This window comes from Dromiciops gliroides, chromosome 3, assembly GCF_019393635.1.
Source record: "Dromiciops gliroides isolate mDroGli1 chromosome 3, mDroGli1.pri, whole genome shotgun sequence".
In the NCBI taxonomy this organism is placed as follows: domain Eukaryota; kingdom Metazoa; phylum Chordata; class Mammalia; order Microbiotheria; family Microbiotheriidae; genus Dromiciops; species Dromiciops gliroides.
The window spans coordinates 444,233,576-444,253,833 of record NC_057863.1 but is presented as its reverse complement, the minus strand read 5'-3'; the positions used below and the strand labels follow the sequence as shown (position 1 = coordinate 444,253,833).

General features: G+C 37.9%; 1 protein-coding gene across 1 annotated transcript in view; it reads left to right on the top strand.

Annotated features, from left to right (window-relative positions):
* Positions 1-20,258, top strand: part of MYO3B (myosin IIIB) — a 600,588-nt gene that overhangs the window by 179,182 nt on the left and 401,148 nt on the right. Inside the window, 1 exon segment of the mRNA XM_043993615.1 lies at positions 30-95. Within this exon segment, the coding sequence (XP_043849550.1) occupies positions 30-95 (66 nt within the window).

The window sequence follows — 20,258 nt, the reverse complement described above, 5'->3', positions numbered from 1 at the left end:
GAAAAAATGCTTTTTTCTTTTATTTTTAGAAATCCTCCACCTACTCTACTTCATCCAGAAAAATGGTGCCAGGGTTTCAACCACTTCATTTCACAGTGAGTATTTCTTCCATTAAAAAATTGCTTCTCCAGTGAGGCCTTGAAAAATGATTGGGGTGAAATCTAAACTGTGGAATTTACTTGGCATTCAGAGTTGTTGTACACACCAGTAGGTTATAGCACAAAATTTGTTCTGGTAAAAGACAGAAGATGCTTATGTGGGAAAATAAATAGTTGAGCTGGACCTTGTCTCACAATTTGTCCTGTTAAATGCAATGAACCATATGTATCTGAGAAGTTACTTTGACTCAGGGTATGCCTGGTAACACTTTTTGTTTGCTTGACACAAAACTCTGTGAAGAGTAGATGCCTGAAATTGGCCAACTCCATGGGAACTTCCTGTTAGGGAAAGGGGAAGAGTGGCAGCTGTTTGGAGAATTGTTAGATAATAGTTGTGTAGCCTGTAGAAAGGGCTTTACAATACTACACAGAGCCCAGGCCAAGGATGTTTCCTTTTAAAATCTTTATTTTGTTAAGTTTTCTTTTTCCCTTCCTTTCCCTTTCCCTTTCCCTTCCCCTTCCCCTTTCCCTTTCCTTTTTTTTTTTTTTTTTGGGCAGGGCAATGAGGTTTAGGTGACATGCCCAGGATTACACAGCTAGTAAGTGTCTAGTGTTTGAGGCCAGATTTGAACTCAGGTTCTTCTGAATCCAGGATTGGTGCTTTATCCACTGTTTTATTTTTCAATAAGAGATTATATTGGTCTATTTAGGGGAAGGAAGACCTGAGTTTCAATTCTGCTTCTGATGCTTACTAGTTATGTGAATCTGGGCAAAGCACTTTATCTCAATGTGTCTATAGAAAATCTTTAGGACTACTCTACTAATCCTAGAGGGGTTACCATCTTTTTTTGGTGAAGGGATTTTCCATTTGGGAAGTTATTATGCTGATGAAATCATAGACCCTTCAGGTATTAACTTTCTAAAAATCAGCAAAATATTCACTACAAAAGTGAAAAGTAGTAATGAAACTTAATGTCCTATTACTGAATTTATTCTTGTGAGATAGATTCAACCAGTGAGTAGTTGTAACTAAACAATAACATCATCAATAACACATTTACATTGTGGTTTAAGGTGTATAAAGTGCCTATGTTAACACATTCCATATTTATATAAATGTATACAAAATTTAAAAAAATCTGTAATATTTTATAAACAATTAATTTTAATATTATTGATGTATTTTGTTTTATAGCACCTTCATTTCCTAATATATTCTTCTCCACCCTTCTCTATCCAGACAGCAATCCCTTATAATAAAAATTTAAAAGGTAGAGAAAAAAAGTAATTCATTAAATTTAATCAACACAGAAATCAGATCTTAAAATATATGCTGTCACCCACCTCCAAATACTCCCACCTCTGAAAAAAGGGAGGATGATGCTTTGTCTTATCTCTTCTTTGGGGCTGTGTGGTTATTATAATTATATAGCTTTCGTTTCATATATTTGTTGTGGTTGTTGTTCTTGCCATTTATATTGTTGTAGTCACATGTATATTATTTCCTGGTTCTGCTTTCTTTACCTTTTATCAGTTTATATGTCTTCCCATGCTTCCCTCTAGTCTTCATATTCATGTTTTCTCATAAGCAATAATATTCCATTACATTCATATACCATAATTTGTTTAGCCCCTAGAATGTAAATCCTTGAGGGAAAGGACTATTGTTTTTCTTCTTGTTTTAGCACAGGTCCAAATACATTAAAGATACTTAATACATGCTTGTGGATTGATTTATAGCCATGGACAGTTATTTTGTTTCCAGTTCTTTGCTACCCCTAAAAGTACTGGTATAAATATTTTGGTGTAGATTATCCTTTTGTTTATAACTGACCTCCTAGAGAGATTGGTTTAGCAGTGAAACTTCTGGGTCAAAGGGTAAAGATAGTAACTTTTAATCTAATTCTTAGTATAATTCCAGATTATTTTCTGGAGTTTTTAGACCAATTTGCATTTCCACCAATAGTATGTTAGTATGCCTGTCTTTTCACAACCCCTCTAACACTGATTATTCTCATCTTTTGCTATTTTGTCAATTTGCTATATGAGATTGGAAAGCTCAAATGTTTTGATTTGCATTTCTCTTATTATTGGTAATTTAGAGCAATCTTTCATATGGGTATTATTATAATTCAGTATGAATTTTTTTGAAAACTTTGTATTTTTGACCACTTAATAATAATCAGAGAAAGACATTTGGTATTATATATCTTTGCTACATATCTTGGTATATCTTGGATATCAGATATATTTGGCATATATTTTGTCCCTAATTAATCACTCCTTGTCTCATATTAGTTAAGTTGAATTTATTAGTGAAAAATATTTTTAATTTCATGAGGAACAGAGCTGGGCTGCTGTGGGGTCCCTAGAAGGAAGAAGAATAAAAGGATCTCAGAAAGAGTATAAGGGGAATGATTGAGAATCTCTCTCTCACACACAAACACAAACACACACACACACACACACACACACACACACAGAGCAAAACCATGCTTCATCTATTGTACAGTTTTGCTTTCATCTGTCTACATAGCCCACATGCCCATTCACAAAGAAACAAAGTAATTAGCTGTCTCTTGGTCTTATTTTGTAACTTATTTACAATTTCTTCTCTCTGCATTTATAGCCCTTAGAAGCAAAGTGCTCCATATTGACAGCAAAAGGTTAAGTCTATCAAAACCTGCACCTGGGGGTGCTAATAACACTTAAGTCTTGAACATTGAGCTTGAGGATGACTACCTTATACTTAATGAAATTTATCTTCAGAATCATTTTTCATTTCAATTTGGAAGTGGGAGAGGGTTTTTTTTTTCTGTCTTGAGAACAGTGTCTCCTAATGGGCAGCACTAGGTCCACCCCCACTTTAAGGCAGGCAAGTCTGTCCCTTCTTTAAAGAAACAATGCACTATTCATGAAAATCTAGAATTAACAAAATAATTTTAAAAATAAATTTATTAATAATGTCATAAAAGAACTATTTCTGGATAAAAATATATTAACAATTGAATTCCATTAGGATTATGTATCATAGAATTATATATTTAGAACTGAAAGAGACCTTAACAAGATAGAGTCCATCATTGTTTAATTTACCAAAAAAAAAAAAAAAGAAAAGAAAAGAAAAGGAAAAAAAAAAGACTTCCACATAGCTTTTCAAGAACACAGAATTATAGGACTTAGATATAGAGTTTAAAAGGACCTTAGAGATCCTTTAGTTCAACCCCCTTCATCTTACAGAAGAAGAAATTGAGGCCCAATGGGGAAGTGAGTTTTCCAAAGTCACTCAAATAGTAAGTGAGAGAGAAGAGATTTGAATACAAGACTCCTGGCTGCATATTCAGGACTTTTCCACTATGTTATAATGCTTCCCAGATCTGTTGAAAACGAGATGACCCTGAGCTGAGGTGGAAGTCGGTATGGGGGCATAAGGGTCAGTGGAGAAAATGGGGTACTTATTTATATCTAGGGTATGAGGTCACAGGTCACATTAACACAAGCCACAGAAAGTGATATCCTCACCTAGAAGCCCCATTTCTCCACTTCCTTTCAAATCTTACCTTCACTGGTTGACCTTCCTAACCTGAACATTACTCAGCCTAATGAAAGCATTTCAATTTTGTTATTTTTGTATGTGTATTTCGCCAAAGCTAAAAGTAAATTCTAGTCCACCCTAAGAGAATGCCATGGTTGACTGTTATATTTAACTCACTATAATCTTTGCCTGTCTCTCTATAAGACTTCCTGTTTCCATGCTACTGCTTCTCCAGTTCATGCTACAAGTCAAAGAAGAAACATCCCGGGATTCTGATGTCCTAGATTTTCTCTATTGAACAGTAGCTCCCTTGCCTAGCCTTGGTGGGCATAAAGCTGCTCTAGAAAGTTTCCATGAAAAACTGACATGCTTTGCATATAATCTTGTCTGAACTGATACTTTTTTCTTTTAAAACAATTTTATTGACACCTTTTGTTTTTACACCACCTAAATTTCCAAATATATTTCTTTCCCTTTTCCTATCTGGGGAGTCATCCTTGAAACAAAGAATAAAGATGAAATCCAGTTCAATAAAATTAACCAGTATAACAACCAAATCTAACAGTATATGAAATATCCCACACTTCTGTACAGGAGGGAAGGAGGCACATTTTCTTTTAAAAATATATTTATTTTCTTAATTTATGGAATAAAGTAAGCATTTCCATAACTCAGCAATAAAAAAGATGATTACAGTAGATGAAACTGCAAATCCACTATGTATAACTTGCTATGCAAAGTTCATACGTGTGTGTATATTCAAAGTTATAAGAGTTATATAAATTTCCTTCTCCCCTCTTTTTTCTTCCCTCCCTATCCCAGTCCCAAAGATAGCTACCATTAGACATTATTTCTTCCTCAAGGAAAGATTAGTCATTATAATTACACAACATTCCCAGTTTTTGTTCTTTTCATTTACATTGTTTTAGTCATTGGGGATATGTTTTTTGAAAATTAATTCATAAAGTCTTCCCATGCTGCTACAGCAGTAGATGTTGGAAGAATTTAGGCTTATGACTTGATGGGGGCAGATTGAAAAAGCTCAAGTTCATAGTAATTCTGCCCTTTGGAGTGTAATTGTGAAACATATGATTGGTTGTGATTAAGCCTCTTAGAGAAAATTCTAGCAATGGGCTGGAGAATTGTCCTAGGAAAGGGCATTCTCTCCTTTGTGGCTCCTAGACCTTTTCAGTATCTCCATGCTGCTAACAAAGGTTTACAAGGGAATGAAGAGGATGGGGCAGCCATAGCTGTGTATGAGAAATAAGGTTAAACTAATCAGTTGAATAGTACAATCAAGCTACCCTTGAACCCCCCTCCCAGAGATCTATAAAATGCACCAGACCAAGCCCTTATCAGGAAATCCAAGGAAAAAAAGCATAATATTCATTTTTCTAGCCCAAATCAGCATAGGGAGATATGGTCACCGGGGCCAGGAATCTAGCCAAAGACAGCTATACAGGGAGTGGCTATGTTCCACAGCAAGATGTCCCAAATTCAGGCAGAGAAGCCTAAATTTGTTCAGGGTTCAGAAGCAGGTACAAATTGGCAGCTCTATCACTCATTGTTACTGAGTTCCAGGTCACAGATTCAGGGATCACCTGTGTTTAGGGGTGGCATTCAAGGTGAGAATGGGTGGTAGACCATAATCTGTGTTCAGAGCAAGGGACAAGTCCACAAGTAACTATGTGTCTTGAAGCCAAGCAATAGAGTGGGGTCTCAATTCCAGCTTCTATCCAGGCTGCAATGGAATAACCAGTGCAATAATTCTAGCCCATATGGTATCTGTAGGTCTGTTACTCTGAGAGCTTTTCAGCTGACTGATAGTTGCTGAGTCCAGCAGCATTTTACTGGAGCTGCAAATGGGGCAAGACCACAGACCTGTTGCTCATACCTAAAACCAGATCAGAAACATGCAGAGTTTGAACTAAAAGGGTAAAAATCAGACTTTGTTCTATATTAGATCACTTTGAGAACTGAAAGTTTGTAGGTCCCCAGCTTGAGTAGTCCCTTGAGATCCTGGAATAATAATATCCTCAAGAAAGCCTCAGGAGGATCAGCCCAGACATTCTCTCTGAAAGGTGTAAAGTACCTGGCCCTAAATAAAGTTTGGAGTCGGAAAGTAAGCTGAAAGAATGAATATTAAAACACCAGGATGAAAAGAAAAAAAAATCACAACTCCAAAGTCATAACCCTGACCCCCCCCCAAAAAAAAGAATGAACAGCTAGGAAAAAAAATCTAATCACTAAAAGATATTATGGTGACAAGATGCTCAAGACAACTCAGAAGAGAATTTCTTGAAAACATTTACAGGATGATTCTGAAAAACAAAAACCACAGCTTGGATACAAGTTCAACTAGAATTCCTGGAAGAAATGGAGGAAGACTTTTTAAGAAGCACTAAAATTTTTTTTTAAATAAATGAAAGAAGAGAATGGGGGGGGGGGAGAGGGAAATGGAAGAGAAATGAGAGCTATAGGATAAAGAATTAGAGAATGAATAGCTTAGTACAAGAAGTACACAATCTTACCCAAGCAACAAACTTGCTGAACCAAATAGAAGCTAACAATTTCATGAGACAAGAGAAATATTAAAGATAAAGTTAAGGGGCAGCTAGGTGGTGCAGTGGATAGAGCACCAGCCCTGGATTCAGGAGGACCTGAGTTCAAATCTGGCCTCAGATACTTAACACTTACTAGCTGTGTGACCCTGGGCAAGTCACTTGACCCCAATTGCTTCACCAAAAAAAAAAAAAAAGAAGATAAAGTCAAAAGACTGAAATAGTAGTTTTTTATGCTGATTCCTAATATTGCTTCTGACATGGAAAATAGACTGAGGGATAATTTAAGAATCATTGAACTAACGAAAATCCATCCTCTGCCTCAAAAACAAAAGACCCTAGATACAATATTACAAGAGAAAAATGTGAAGATGTCTTAAAGCCAGAGAGCAAAATGGAAATCAAATTACTCCACCCATCACATTCTGAAAGATACCGCAACATGAAAACTCTCCAGAAATATTAGAGCAAAAATTTAGAGTTTTTAGGTCAAAGAAAAAAAAATACTACAAGCTTCCAGAAATAGATAATGCAATTAATGAGAAGCAACCCATAATCAGGATCACATATGATTTAGCAACCAGTACTATAAGGAATGGAGAGTTTAGGACACAATATTCTGGAAGGCAAAAGATATATGCTTTCAGCCAAGGATAACTTCCCCAGCAAAACTGAGTATAATCCTACCAGGAAAAAAATGGATCTTTAATGAAACAAACTTCTTCTGAGTTTTCCTAATGAAAGACCAAAGCTATATAGAAACTTTGAAATGCAGCAGTCAAGAAAAACATAAAAAGGTAAACATGAGCATATGATCCAATAATACCACTAGTAGGTCTATATCCCAAAGAGATCATGAAAAAGGGAAATGGGCCCACATGTACAAAAATATTTATAAAAGCTCTTTTTGTGCTGGCAAAGAATTAGAAATTGAGGGAATGCCCATTAATTGGATAATGAATGAACAAGTTGTGATATGTGAATGGAATGGAATACTATTGTGCTATAAGAAATGATGAGAAGGTGGATTTCAGAAAAACCTGAAAAGACTTGAGTGAACTGATGCTGAGTGAAGTGAGCAGAACTAGGAGAATATTGTAGACAGTAACATCAACATTGTGCAAAGATTAACTATGACTGACTAAGCTCTTCTCAGCAATATATTTATCCAAGACAATTCCAAAAGATCCATGATGGAAAATGGTCTCCACAACCAGAGAAAGAACTATGGAGTCTGAATGCATACTATTTTCACTTTTTTTGTTTTTTGAGGTTTTTCCCTTTTGTTCTGTTCTTTCACAACATGACTAATGTGGAAATATGTTTAACATGATCGCACATGTATATTTTATATCTACCCATCTACTCAGAGAGAAGTAAAGAAGTCAGAGTGCAAATTGAGACATTTGGGGGGTGGGGTGGGACATAGTCAATGTGGTCATTTGTTTTGCTTGACTATACATGTAAGAAGGGTTTTGTTTTTCTTTCTTAGTGGGAGTGAGAGGGAGAGGGAGAGAAGGCAGATTTTTGATGATTGAAAAAAATTTAGATTTAAAAAGATTAAATCATTCTTTAACAGAATAAAAAACAATACTCTTAGAAATACCAATCTTACCTGGCTGAAGTAAGGCAGGAGTGGGAGTAAGGACTGCAAACTCCTTTTATTCCCTTATATGTCGTTCTTTCCCTCAATGCTCCAACCTCTTCAGTGAATGACTGCAACACCAACAACCCCAGTGTTATACCTTTATTCTTATCCCTCTAGCCTGTGCCTCTCCAGTCTCGAGGCAAGCATGGTTTTGAGAAGGGGGAAGTATCTATGTGCCACCACTGTTGCCACACAGCTACAGATCCACATGACTGGGAAGACTGCCAGCATCTACTTCTTGGTTTGTCCTCTGTTTTCTTCTCCCCCTATGCCTTTCCCCTGTTCTTGTTTTAGTCTCAAACTATGCATTATTTTCTTGTTAGAAGTCTTTCAAGTCTCAGGCCTCTAAAGCCACTTTAGAGATAACAATACGCTTTTCTGAAGTCTCCATGTTCATAATTTTTTATTTAATATTGCATTATGTTATGTAGTATTGCATTGTATAATATTGCATGTACTACTTTTTTCACCCTCATTTCCCCATTGATAGACATCTACTTCATTCCAAGAACTTGGCTACTATAAAAAAATGTTTATTTTGGTGTATATGGAATTTTTTCCTACCTTTATCCTCTAGCATATTATGATTTTCAGAATAGTTGTATCAATTTTCAGCTCCACCAATGCTGCACTAGAGTCCTTTGACCAGAAGTGTCAATTTCAGCCACGTTCTCTGTTTATACCAGTTACCACAGAAAAATGGATCCTTTGTTTATCCCTGAAAGTTAGAACCATAGACAGTTATAGCTAGAATGACCTTTAGAAATGATTGAGTTCATTTTTTCCCCCAACCCAAACTTTTATATAGGCAGGTGAAATTAATCTATTATAAAGGCATTCTGACCTTTGAAACCTTAGCATAGGTGATCTCGGAGTCAGGGGGTGGAAAGGAAAAAAGTCAAGGTTAGGTGAATCAGGACTCAGAGAGAAAAAGGAAGAAAATCTAAAAGGAACTTTATTTCATGTGGTGTCACTCCCTCTCTTTCTCTCTTCCTACATCGTCTGTCTGTCTGTCTCTCCCTCTATCCATCCATTCATCCACTCACCCACTCACCTGTCTATCTTTCTGATAGAAATCTATCGACCTATCTTTATTCATCTGTCCCTTTGTCCCTCTATTATCTATCTTTGTGAAGACAGGCCAAGAAGAAGGCCGTCTACACCAAAGTCACACAAGAATAAGAAACACAATATGAAATTTGAAGTCATTTCTGACTCCAAACCCAACTGTTCCCACTTTTAATTTTTTTTAATTTATAGGTTTTGGTTTGGTTTGGTTTTTATGAAGGAAGGGCCTTCACTAATAAAAGTTTTGTGATTATCATTTGCACCAGACAAAAGCACTGATCTTGTCCTGCCACCTCATTTTATAGATGAAATTTACAAAATTTACAAATTCAGAGAGGTTAAGGATTTTGCCCCAGGACACACAGTGAAGGAGACTGGAACCCAGGGCTCCTAACTGAGTCTCTTGCTTTTTCCTGCACATTAACTGCCTGAATAGGCAGCTGTTAAGATGACCAGTTTTAATAGATTTATTTCACCCTCGTCTAGTCATGCCACACAAGATGAAGAATGAGCTAAGTATAATTAGGAAAGGGTTGCCCTGAGATGGACCCCAGAATTTTGTAGATTAGTAGCCTCTAGCACATTTAATTTGGTGAGGAGATACTTTAAAAAGTGGGCCCAGAATCCCATTAGTAAACCAGGTTGCTATGTTTAAAATAAAATAATGAAAACATCAGGCTTTTTAGTTCCAACCCTTAGTCATTAGTAATAATTGTCTCATTTATATGTGTTAGTTATGCATTTGTCAATGCATGACTCCCGACAATTTAGTTACATAAATTTAAAGCAAAACTCCTATAATTCCATATTGCCTTTTATACTGGTCAGGAGCCTGTCTGAGGGTTTTGGGTTTTTTTTGTCACTTCTATGACAAGTGGTTGGCTTCACAGCAATTTCTTTATCTGCTGGTTTCCTGTTGGCTAATGCCATTTGCATAACAAGTTTATCTGGGGAAGTACCAGTCCAGACCTCAGTAGTGACAGCCTTGCTTCATTCAGCATCAGCATTTAAATTTTGATCCTATCATAGAAATGATTGCTTTCTTTCTCTGTGTTGCCACACCCTGGTCTAGAGCACATTTCTCCATTTTCTCCCCCCCCCCCCCCCCCCCCCGCCCAATTTTATTGTGCATCCTTCAATTAAAAAAAATGACTACTTTTGCTTTGTTCCTAGGCTTCTTCCTGTTGTTTTTCTACAATGTTGTGGGACTTATCAGTTAGTAGATTCTGGCCTTATTTTGTCCAAGGCTTTTGCACTCATTAGACAATAAAGATTAATTGTGTTTTTTTTTTAGTTTTATTGATTTTATTTGTTCTTTATACAATACAGACAATTCTCCAAGCTATCCCTTCTATTCTTTCCCTCACAGATAACCTTTCTTTGTTACAAAGAAAAATAGCATATATGACATTTAACATACCTTGTCTCCCACCTCCCTACTGAGAAGAAGGTGATGTATTCTATCATCTATCTGTCCTTGGAACCCAGTTAACCTGGGCATTACTATTAAACTGAATTTAGCTGGCTTCTAGTGTCATTGTTGTCATTTTAAATGACATTATTGCAATTATTGTGTATGTTGCTCTCCAGGTTCTGAATATCTTCTTATGAGTCTTCCCATGTTTCTAGAAGTTTTTCATATTGGTCATTTCTTATAGAACAGTAAAAGTCCATTACATTTATATGCCACAGTTTGTTTGGCCATTGCCCCAATTAATCAGCACCTAGTTTCTTTTTCTTACCAAAAGAAGTGTTGCTACAAGTACTCTGCTTGTATAGGAATTTTCTTTCTGCCTTTGACTTCCTTGAGGTGCATGTCCAGTAGTGGGATTGGTGCATCAAATGGAGAGTGATTGTTTTTCGTCAAGAGTGTAATACAGTTTGGTGCTTTAAGCAGAATTATACCTAGGGTGGGGTGGCTGGAACTTCGTGCTAGAGAGCTGAAATTTAGATGGGCCTGATTCCTCTCTTGGCCTGCTTGTACATTGTCTGGACTCTGGGTCACCTCACTCAATAGTCCCATACTGTCATATCTTTCTTCCAGGGTTTGATGACCCGCTTCTTCCTCTGCATCATGTTCTCTCTCCATCCTGAGGTTGAGGAAGATAAAAACTACCGTGCCTTCTTCTTGTGCCCTCCCTCTTCTGTGTTCCTTGCTTGAAAGGAGAATGAAGGAGAAGGCTAAAGAGTGTTAGAGTTGGGATCCAGAGTCTTTCTTCAATCCCATGGGAACTCCTCCACTGTCCAGCCCTGCCCTGTCCCTCACCAGTGTCCTCCTTTTGCTTGACATCATGGTCTTTGTCTGAGATTTCCTTCCCAAACCCCACACTTGCCTTGGGTTTCAGTTATCCTACTTACAGTTCTAACTTTGACCTTCTTTGTGTCTCCCAGTCACCAAATGCACAGCTTGTAGCTTCCTGGGGACAAGATCACTTGTTGACATGTTTGCTTACCACAGTCAGAATTGGTACAAAAATAATTTACACATGAAATTACGAGGCATAATTTTCTTGTTCTGACAAGCACCCCAAATGGTAGAAACACTTTGCTATTGTTTTTTTTTTTTTTAGTGAGGCAATTGGGGTTAAGTGACTTGCCCAGGGTCACACAGCTAGTAAGTGTTAAGTGTCCGAGGCCGGATTTGAACTCAGGTACTATGCTATTGTTTTTTTTAAAAACTGGATTATTTTTAATTCTATAGCTTCTTAAAATGATGAGCCTTTACCTTTTTCCTCGGGTTAGCACTGAAATTTAGCTTTAGAACCTTCTTGCTTTCCCTCTGAGCCAGAATGTTTATGAGGCTAAATATCATTTTGTTTGTTTTCTATATATTGATCATATCTCCCCTCAAGTCAACAATTCAGCTCTGGTATCCTACCCTTGTTTTGTGTTTCAAGGATGCTTAATTCCTCCCTGGCTTCAGCAATGTCAGTAAAAAACAAACTTTGCAAAGATAAATACTCTTGCTGGATGATTGATAAAGGTCCCACAAATATTCTTCTTGGTCTTTTAAATCTTCTTGTATTTATTCTCAGGAGGTGGTGAGTGGAGCTAATACTTCCTGGAGCAGAAGGATACAATAACCTTTATTTACATTACTTCAGAAATTTGCAATTTTAATTACAATGAACACTGGTATCTCCAGTGACAGACTCTCTCTCCTTTTAAAATTTATTTGACCAATGATTAGCTATTATGGCTCTTTGAATTAATTAGTATCTCTTGAGCTAAAGGGAATTAGTAAATTAATAGAAATGCAGGGAGAAATCCAAAAGACCAAAAAAAATTTTTAAGGCCTAAAATATTCTTCCCCATAACATTTAATTTTACAAATATATGTATAAATACAACCAAGATTGCTCTCTAATTGTGAAAATTTTGAATTCTGTAAAAATGTTTTATGAGAAGCTCAGATACAGCTATATATTCCAAGGTTGAATTTCCCTGATGAGATTCTAATTTAGATCACCTAATTGATCATCTAAAGACTCTAAGGGCCCTACTCTGATTTCATTTATGGCCCCCTTGTAATCTCTCTTATCCCACTAGAGATCAGATTTTCTAATAATTTGAACCAAGAAGCAGCTCAGCAGGATTTGGGGCTTGCTTCATCAAAACAAATACCTCATCACAGCCATAGGATGTAATACCTTCCCAGAGAATGTCAAGATTTTGGGGGGTAGGAGGAGACCCAGATCTTGTTTAGGTCCTGAAGAGCATTTGAAGCTGGGAAAAGAGAATGATAAAGAAGGTGATGTCAATTCTAGTGGAAAAACAACAGCTCAGTATGTATAATAATCTAACAAATATAATAGCTTTCATATTGCCTGTAGGGGAAAAAACAGTTAAACAGTCTAGATGTCTATCACTGTTGAAGATTGGAATAAGTTCTAATCCTGGATATCTTTTATTATTTCCTGTGTTAATTTTTCATCCTACTGGATTTTAGCAACACCAAGAACAATAATATCTAGCATTTATAATAGTGCTTTCACTCAAAGTGTCTTACTCTATATTCTGCATTCCTTGCACCACACCACACTGCATCTATTGTTGGTAGTCATCAGCTATAACCTGAAAAGAAAGTACTGGAAACATAAATTACATGTTATCTTTTTAACATTCTAATTGACTCGTTCAACTTCACACATACACACATGAGTTAGAATGTTAAAAAGAAAATGTGCAATTTATGTTATCTAGTATTTCTATTCTTTTAGGCTATAGCTAGGTAGCTAAGTGGTGCAGGGGTTAGAGTGCTGCCTGGCCTAGAGTCAGGAAGACTCACCTTCTGAGTTCAAATCTGGTCTCAGACACTTAACTAGCTGTGTGACTCTGAGCAAGTCATTTAACTCTGTCTCAGTTAGCTCATCTGTAAAATGAGCTGGAGAAGGAAATGGCAAACCACTCTCGTATCTCTGCCAAGAAAAGCCCAAATGGGGTCATGAAGAGGCGGACACAACTGAAAACAACTGAACAACAACAATGATGACTACCAAGTCAGATATAGACATATAGATCTATATAGAGATAGAAATATTTCTACATAGATATAAATATAGATTTGAATTTAACTTAATCTTTATGGTTCTATGATTCCTCCCACCTCCAGAGCCTATATATGTTGAGTAGATATAAAGAATATCACCCATTCACCTCAAATATCAGGGGGGCAGGGGTATTTCTCAAATATTTCCTGCAGCCTTTCACCTATAACATTTTAACCATTGGACTAAGTAACAGTCATACAGCAGGAAACCTTATAATTGCTTTTTGGAAGGATGGCTTTCTTAAAAATGGTTTTTAGGAAATAAAGATTACTAAAACCTTTGTAAGGTTGAGTGAGGGCTGAGTCTTCCCACAAGTGATAGGGAATCAATGGATTAGTGGAATTAGGCTCACCTCCCCACTCTAACATTTGCATAGACTGATAAGTAGGTACAAGAGGAGAACCCAGATGTACACTGGCAAAGGATTCTAAAGAAGACATCCCTCTCTCCATTTTTGTCCCAGGCAAGCTTGTCAATATCTCAAGATTAGATTTTGATTCAATTCGGGTTAGAAATCTCTCTCTCTGCTTACTACTTCTCCTGCTTAGCACCTTGAGCTGGCTAGAGAACATTATAGCAGAGTAACTAAAAAGGTTTGTAATCTGCAGAGGAAGAAATCATTCCTCTATTGCCTTTTCTTATCTGCGTCACACTAGACACCTGGATGTTCCTTTCTGCTCAGGCTCTTCCTGCCACCTTCCCATTATGCATTGCCAAGGAGAACACTCACCACCCAATAAGGGCTAGTCCTTCTGATTTCTTTATATGACCACGGGAATAAGTAGCAGCAAGGGAAAGAACAGAAAAGCAAAAGGGAGAGAAACTTGAGCATGTCAGTTGCTCAGAACAGCATCAACAGCATCAAAGAACTGGCTGCTCCAGGTCTCCCCTTTCTCAGGAGGAGGTTGAGGTAGTTGCTTTCTTCAGCCTAAAACTGTAGGAATAGATATTATTTCTAAGAGGCAGTTAGGGTCATCTCTCCATCCCTGGTCCAAGGAGCACCACAACCCTTTGCTGGTCACAGTCTCTCAGCTGAGCATCACCTACATCATTAAAGGCAATAACTTCCACCTCTGTAGCCTCAGCCATAGCTCTGAATGTTTGTAGGAAAGCCCAGCAGAGCACACATGAGTGGCAAGCTCAATGCAAGTCAGCGTGGTTCCAGGATGAAGGATGAAACTAAAAACTTTTACTCTTGACCCAATTTGCTTCTCCTACTTTTCCCCAGGGTTAACCCTGAACAGTCCCAGATACCTCAATCCCATGACATCAATAGTTGCTGGATTTTGATAAGGCTTCTCCATCAACATGGCAGTCCCAATGTAGTCACACATTCACATGACAAGGGAGCCCCAAGACATTGGCTCTGAGGACCAGTTACATAGTAATATGGTGTAGTAAAAGGAGCGCTGTACTTGAGGTGAGAGAGACTTGTGTTTCAATCTACTTTAGACACTTATTTTACTTGCTATTTAACTAACTTCACCAAGCTCTAGTTTTTTAATCTTCAAAATGGTTTTAATAATCCCCTTAGTACCTAGCTTCCAGAGTTGTGAGCATCAAGTGAGATTCGAAGCACTTTGAAAATCTTAAAATGTTATATGAATTATTGGCTTCCATATGATTGAAGTTCTAGGATTACTACATGATAGTAGTGGGTTTTTTTTCTTTCCAATAAAACACACACACACACACACACACACACCCCACAAAAATTTCCAGGTTTCAAGTTCAGTTGTCTCCTTCCAAGCTATTTCCCCAACAGTCCCATACTATATCTCATAATATATCTATTGGGAAGAAGGGAAGAGAACAAGCATTTATTAAGCATTTACTATGTGCCAGGCACTGTGCTAAATGCTTTATAAATATCTCATTTGATCCTTCCAAAAACTCTATGTGGTAGGTGCTTATTCTTCTTATTTTACAGATGAGGAAACTAAGGTGGGCAGAAGTTAAATGACTTGCCTAGGGTCACACAGTATCTGAAGCCACATTTGAACTCGGGTCTTCCTGATTCCAGGTCCAGCACTCTTTCCCCCCCTACCACCTGGCTCCCCGGGTCTTTGTACCTCTTTAGGAGCCCACCTTGTATAACCTGAGTGCTCTGTAATAGGCTTATTTGATCATTACAAGAATCTATTTCTTAGACTTTATATCTTTGTATCTGCTATTTGATGTTACCCCTTACCAGGAGTATCAAAAACCACTGAATACTTGATGATTTGGAGGGCTTTATTTTTTTTTTCCTTAGGGTTTCTAGTTCTGCTTAGAATTATCTAGCTCAGCCCAAATTAGAATGTATTCAAAGAAATTAGGTTTCAGCTAAAGGAAATCAGGTTATAAGCCTGAGAAATCAAGTTCAGAGAGCCAAGGAAATATTATCTCATCTTTCTGGTGAACTGAGCGATCTGAGAAATTTATGTTTTGAGAGGATACTTAGAGTGCCTCATGCAGTCACACATCATATGACATCTAGTGATTTGGAAAAGATGGAAGTCTAGCTTCTCAGACTATACAAACCTGCTCCAGACCTTCTTGGTGGAATGGGGATTAGCTACCCAGGGTCACCTTCTCTGTAGCTTCCACTTGCTCAGTCAAACACTCACTCAACAACCTATCTTACCAGAAAGATTTCTATGAAGTGAGCAGAACCAGGAGGATAATTTCTATAACAACATTATGAAGAAAAACAAAGAAGAACTCTGATCAGCACCATGACCGATCATGATTCCAGAGTACCAGAGATGAAGCAAATTGTCCACACCCTGAAAGAAAGGAGATAGATTCAGGGTGCAGAATGAAACATACATGACTACTGCAGAAATATGTTTCATGTGATTGTACATATATAACCTATATCACATTACTTGCTGTCTCGGGGAGGAGGGAGGGAGAAAAATTTGAAACTAGAAATCTTATAAAAACAAATCTTGAAAACTATCTCTACGTGTAACTGGAAAATAATAAAATACTTTTAATTTATAAAAATAAAGATAAAATAAAACAGAAAAAAAAAAGAATGAGACATACATTTTTTGGACATGACCAATATGATATTTTGTTTTGCCTGACAAGAGATATTTATTATAAGCTCTCCCCACCCCATTAGATTACAAGCTCCTTATGGGGAAGGACTATATTTTACTTCTTTTTGTATTCCCAGCACTTAACATATTTCCTAGCACACAGTCAGCACTTCTAAATATTGATTGATTCAGGGCAGCTAGTTGGCATAGTGGATAGAGCACCAGCCCAGAATTCAGGAGGACCTGAGGTCAAATCTGCCCTCAGACACTTGACACTAACTAGCTGTGTGACCCTGGGCAAGTCACTTGACTCTCATTGCCCGGCAAACAAACAAAACACACACACACACACACACACACCAAAAACAACAATAAAAAAGCACAAATAAGTATTGATTGAATGATTGATTGCCTCCCTGGTGAAGGGAGAAAGGGATGAGTAGAGGTGGGAGGGAGGGAAACAATTTTTTCTTTCATTAAAGACTTTAAAAATAATATATATCACCAAAATAACAACCACCTCTCTTGAAGTTTTTATTTGCTTTTGAGGGAATTTGTTTTAGATAGGAGTGCTATGTTATTTTGACTGCCATAGTTGGTTGGCATTATCCCTTTCTCTGGACCTTGAGAGGTCAGTGATGGTATCCCCATTTTACCAAGTGAAGAACCAAGAATCCTAGATGCTAGATGACATCCTGGTGTAGTCAAGCAAAGGCGTTTGTGTAAGGGTCCAGGACTCTTGGCTGTCCTGTCACTCAATGTCAAGATTACTTGCCCTCTAAATAGTTATGGGAGGACCTTCAGCTTTGTTATGCTTTGTTTCCAATTCACAGTGCTGCCATTTTGAGGCTGGCTCATGGCACATGATGAGAGGAAGGAACTTGGGGAGCCCAGAAGCATTTAGCCCATATATTTGCCGTCCCTTGTTGTAAAATTGAATCAGTACCACATGTTACAGAAAAGAAGCCCTAGCAGGCTAACATTTTTCTTAGGGTTTATTGAAAAGTGTGATATGGCAGCTAGGTGGTGGCTCAGTGGATAGAGTGCAGGGTCTGAAGACAGAAAGACTCATTTTTCTGAGTTCAAATCTAACCTCAGACACTTACTAGCTGTGTGACCCTGGGCAAGTCACTTAACCCTGTTTGCCTCAGTTTCCTTATCTATAAAATGAGCTGGAGAGGAAATGGCAAACCACTCCAGGATCTTTGCCAAGAAAACCCCAAATGGGGTCACGAAGAGTCTGACACAACTGAAACAAATGAACAACAACATGGTGGAAAGAGCTAGATCTAGAATCTGAGGACTTGAATTGAATAATAGTTCACATTTACATGGCCCTTAAAGAGCTGGCAAAACATTTTCTATACCTAGTTTCTTTTGATCTCTATGATAGCTTCATGAGGTAGGTGGTATTAGAATTCCCCCCCCTTTTTTATGGAAAATGAGAGTTAAGTGACTTGCCCAGGGTCACACAGCTAGTAAGTGTCAAGTGTCTGAAGCCAGATTTGAACTCAGGTCCTCCTGAATCGAAGACCGGTCGGTGCCTTATCCACTGTACCACCTAGCTGCCCCTAGAATCCCCTTTTAAAGAGGGGAAAACCTGGGAATCAGAGCAGTTAAGTGACTCAGGCACATTTACACAAGTAGTAAATATCCAAAATGGGGTTCCAACCGATATCTTCTTATCTCTAAAGTCTGGCTCTCTCTTCAGTGCAGCACACTGCCAAGGTTTGAATGCCAGCTCTCCATCTTACTCTCTGTGGGAAAATCAGTCTCCATTTTTAGGGCCCAGTTCCTCACCCATAAAAGAGGAAGGGTGAACTAGATGACTGTTAGAGTCACTCCTAGCTCTAAATCTTACAGTTAATAAATATAATTCAAAGACAAGCACAAACAAGTATTGGCTAGATTTTTTTTTTATAAAAAAGAGAATTATTGTGTTTGGAGATTTCTAGTCAAATAAAAAAAGGCCAGTCAGTGAGTGTCCCTGGCACATTCCCAAGATATAGGCCCTCGATGTGTATAATATTTGGCAGGTTCCCCCTGTGTTCTTTGTCTTTTTCAGCCAAAAATAAAACCCATAGTCTCATGTTCCTTCTTTATTCTTCCAGCTACAACTTGTAAGGGGATTTATTGAGAAAACAGGAGTTGGTGGCATTCTGTTATTAGAGTATTTATCATATGGTTATGGGAGGCTAGTAATTTATGAGCCTTGCTAGCAAAGCCAGATCAATACAGAGATAAATGTGCTCAGTGCAATAGAATTTATATCATCCACATGATAATTGACCATTGTGTCATACATTCAATCATTCATCTCATTATCTGATGTTACTAGCAGGAAGACTAAAATATATGTGATTTATTAAGGCACACAAGTTTGAAACCTATGACCCATTTAACCTGTTACATGTCCTTGGCTTCATAGTATGCAGTTGTGGAACTTCAATAAATGGGATCCCACCTAGAGAGCTAGATAGGTCTCTCCTTTGGACCCAGGCATCTCCTGTCATATTGGACTCTATAAAGAAAGGGGCTTACTTGTTCCTTTCTCTTTTCTTCACTTTTCCCTCCTCCCTCCCTCCCTTCCTTCCTTTCTCTCTCTCCTTTCCTCCCTTGATCCCATCTCTCCCTCCCTTCCTCCATTCCTTCTTCCCGCATCCTCTCTCCTTTTCTATCTCTCCCTGCTCCTCATTCAAAGCCTAAATCAAAAGCAATAGGAATAAAGAGATAGGCAAGTGGGCCAGAGAGGAATATTCCCATCACCACTATATCATTGCTGTGTACAGAGGTGATGAAATCGCTCCTTTGCTGCACCTGTCTCATACATGTGAGAGACTAACACCAGCTTAATGCTTAGAACACAGCATTGTACACTTGGAAGGGTAGAGCACATGTGAGTGGGGGTAGTGGGTTAGGGAGATGGAGAAAAGAAAATGGAAAATTAACCACTTAGAATTCATCCAAAGGAATTATCTCCTTGGCATGATAGGAATTTTTTCTCTCTTCTTTGTCCACTTTCTTGCAGAGCATTCATTACCCATGATGTCTGTCTTCAGAACCATTCTTCTTGCAGTGGTTAATCAGAATCCCCATTATTCGCTAAATTAAGGTCTCCAGGCTGAGATTTCCTTTCAGAAAGGATTAAAGTCTCCGATGAGACTTTGATATAATAGATGGAGCGGTTCTGCTCCATCATGTCAATGATTGAATGTTAAGGAGTCCCCAAGCTCCTGTTGGCAGTTAGTGTCTTATTCACTTCCTTTCCTAAAAAAGAAAAATATTTTAAGAAAATTTAGTGCTTGTGAAAGACACCAGGTGATTGGCATCCCTAGGGAGCAAATTTTCATTTCTTGGTCTGAAAGCACAGGGTAGCAGCTTTTTCTCCTGGCGCTAGAGCTTCCACCTAGACATAAAGGAAATCATTTCTCTGGAGAACAGTTCAGCCATCTCACTTTATTTCCATTCTAAGCAGTTCCACTAAGAAGATCAACAAAGGGATCTCCTGGTGACCATCTTGGTGAAGATTTGAGAATAATGACCTTCTGTCTGCTGGAACTGGGACTAGGAAATTCAGATTTCAGTCAAACCTTTGGCTCTTTACACCATTTGATCAGTCACATATTTTAGTCAAATGTTATAAAAATCCTACTGGGGGCGGCTAGGTGGCACAGTGGATAAAGCACTGGCCCTGGTTTCAGGAGGACCTGAGTTCAAATCTGGCCTGGAACACTTGACACTTACTAGCTGTGTGACTCTGAGCAAGTCA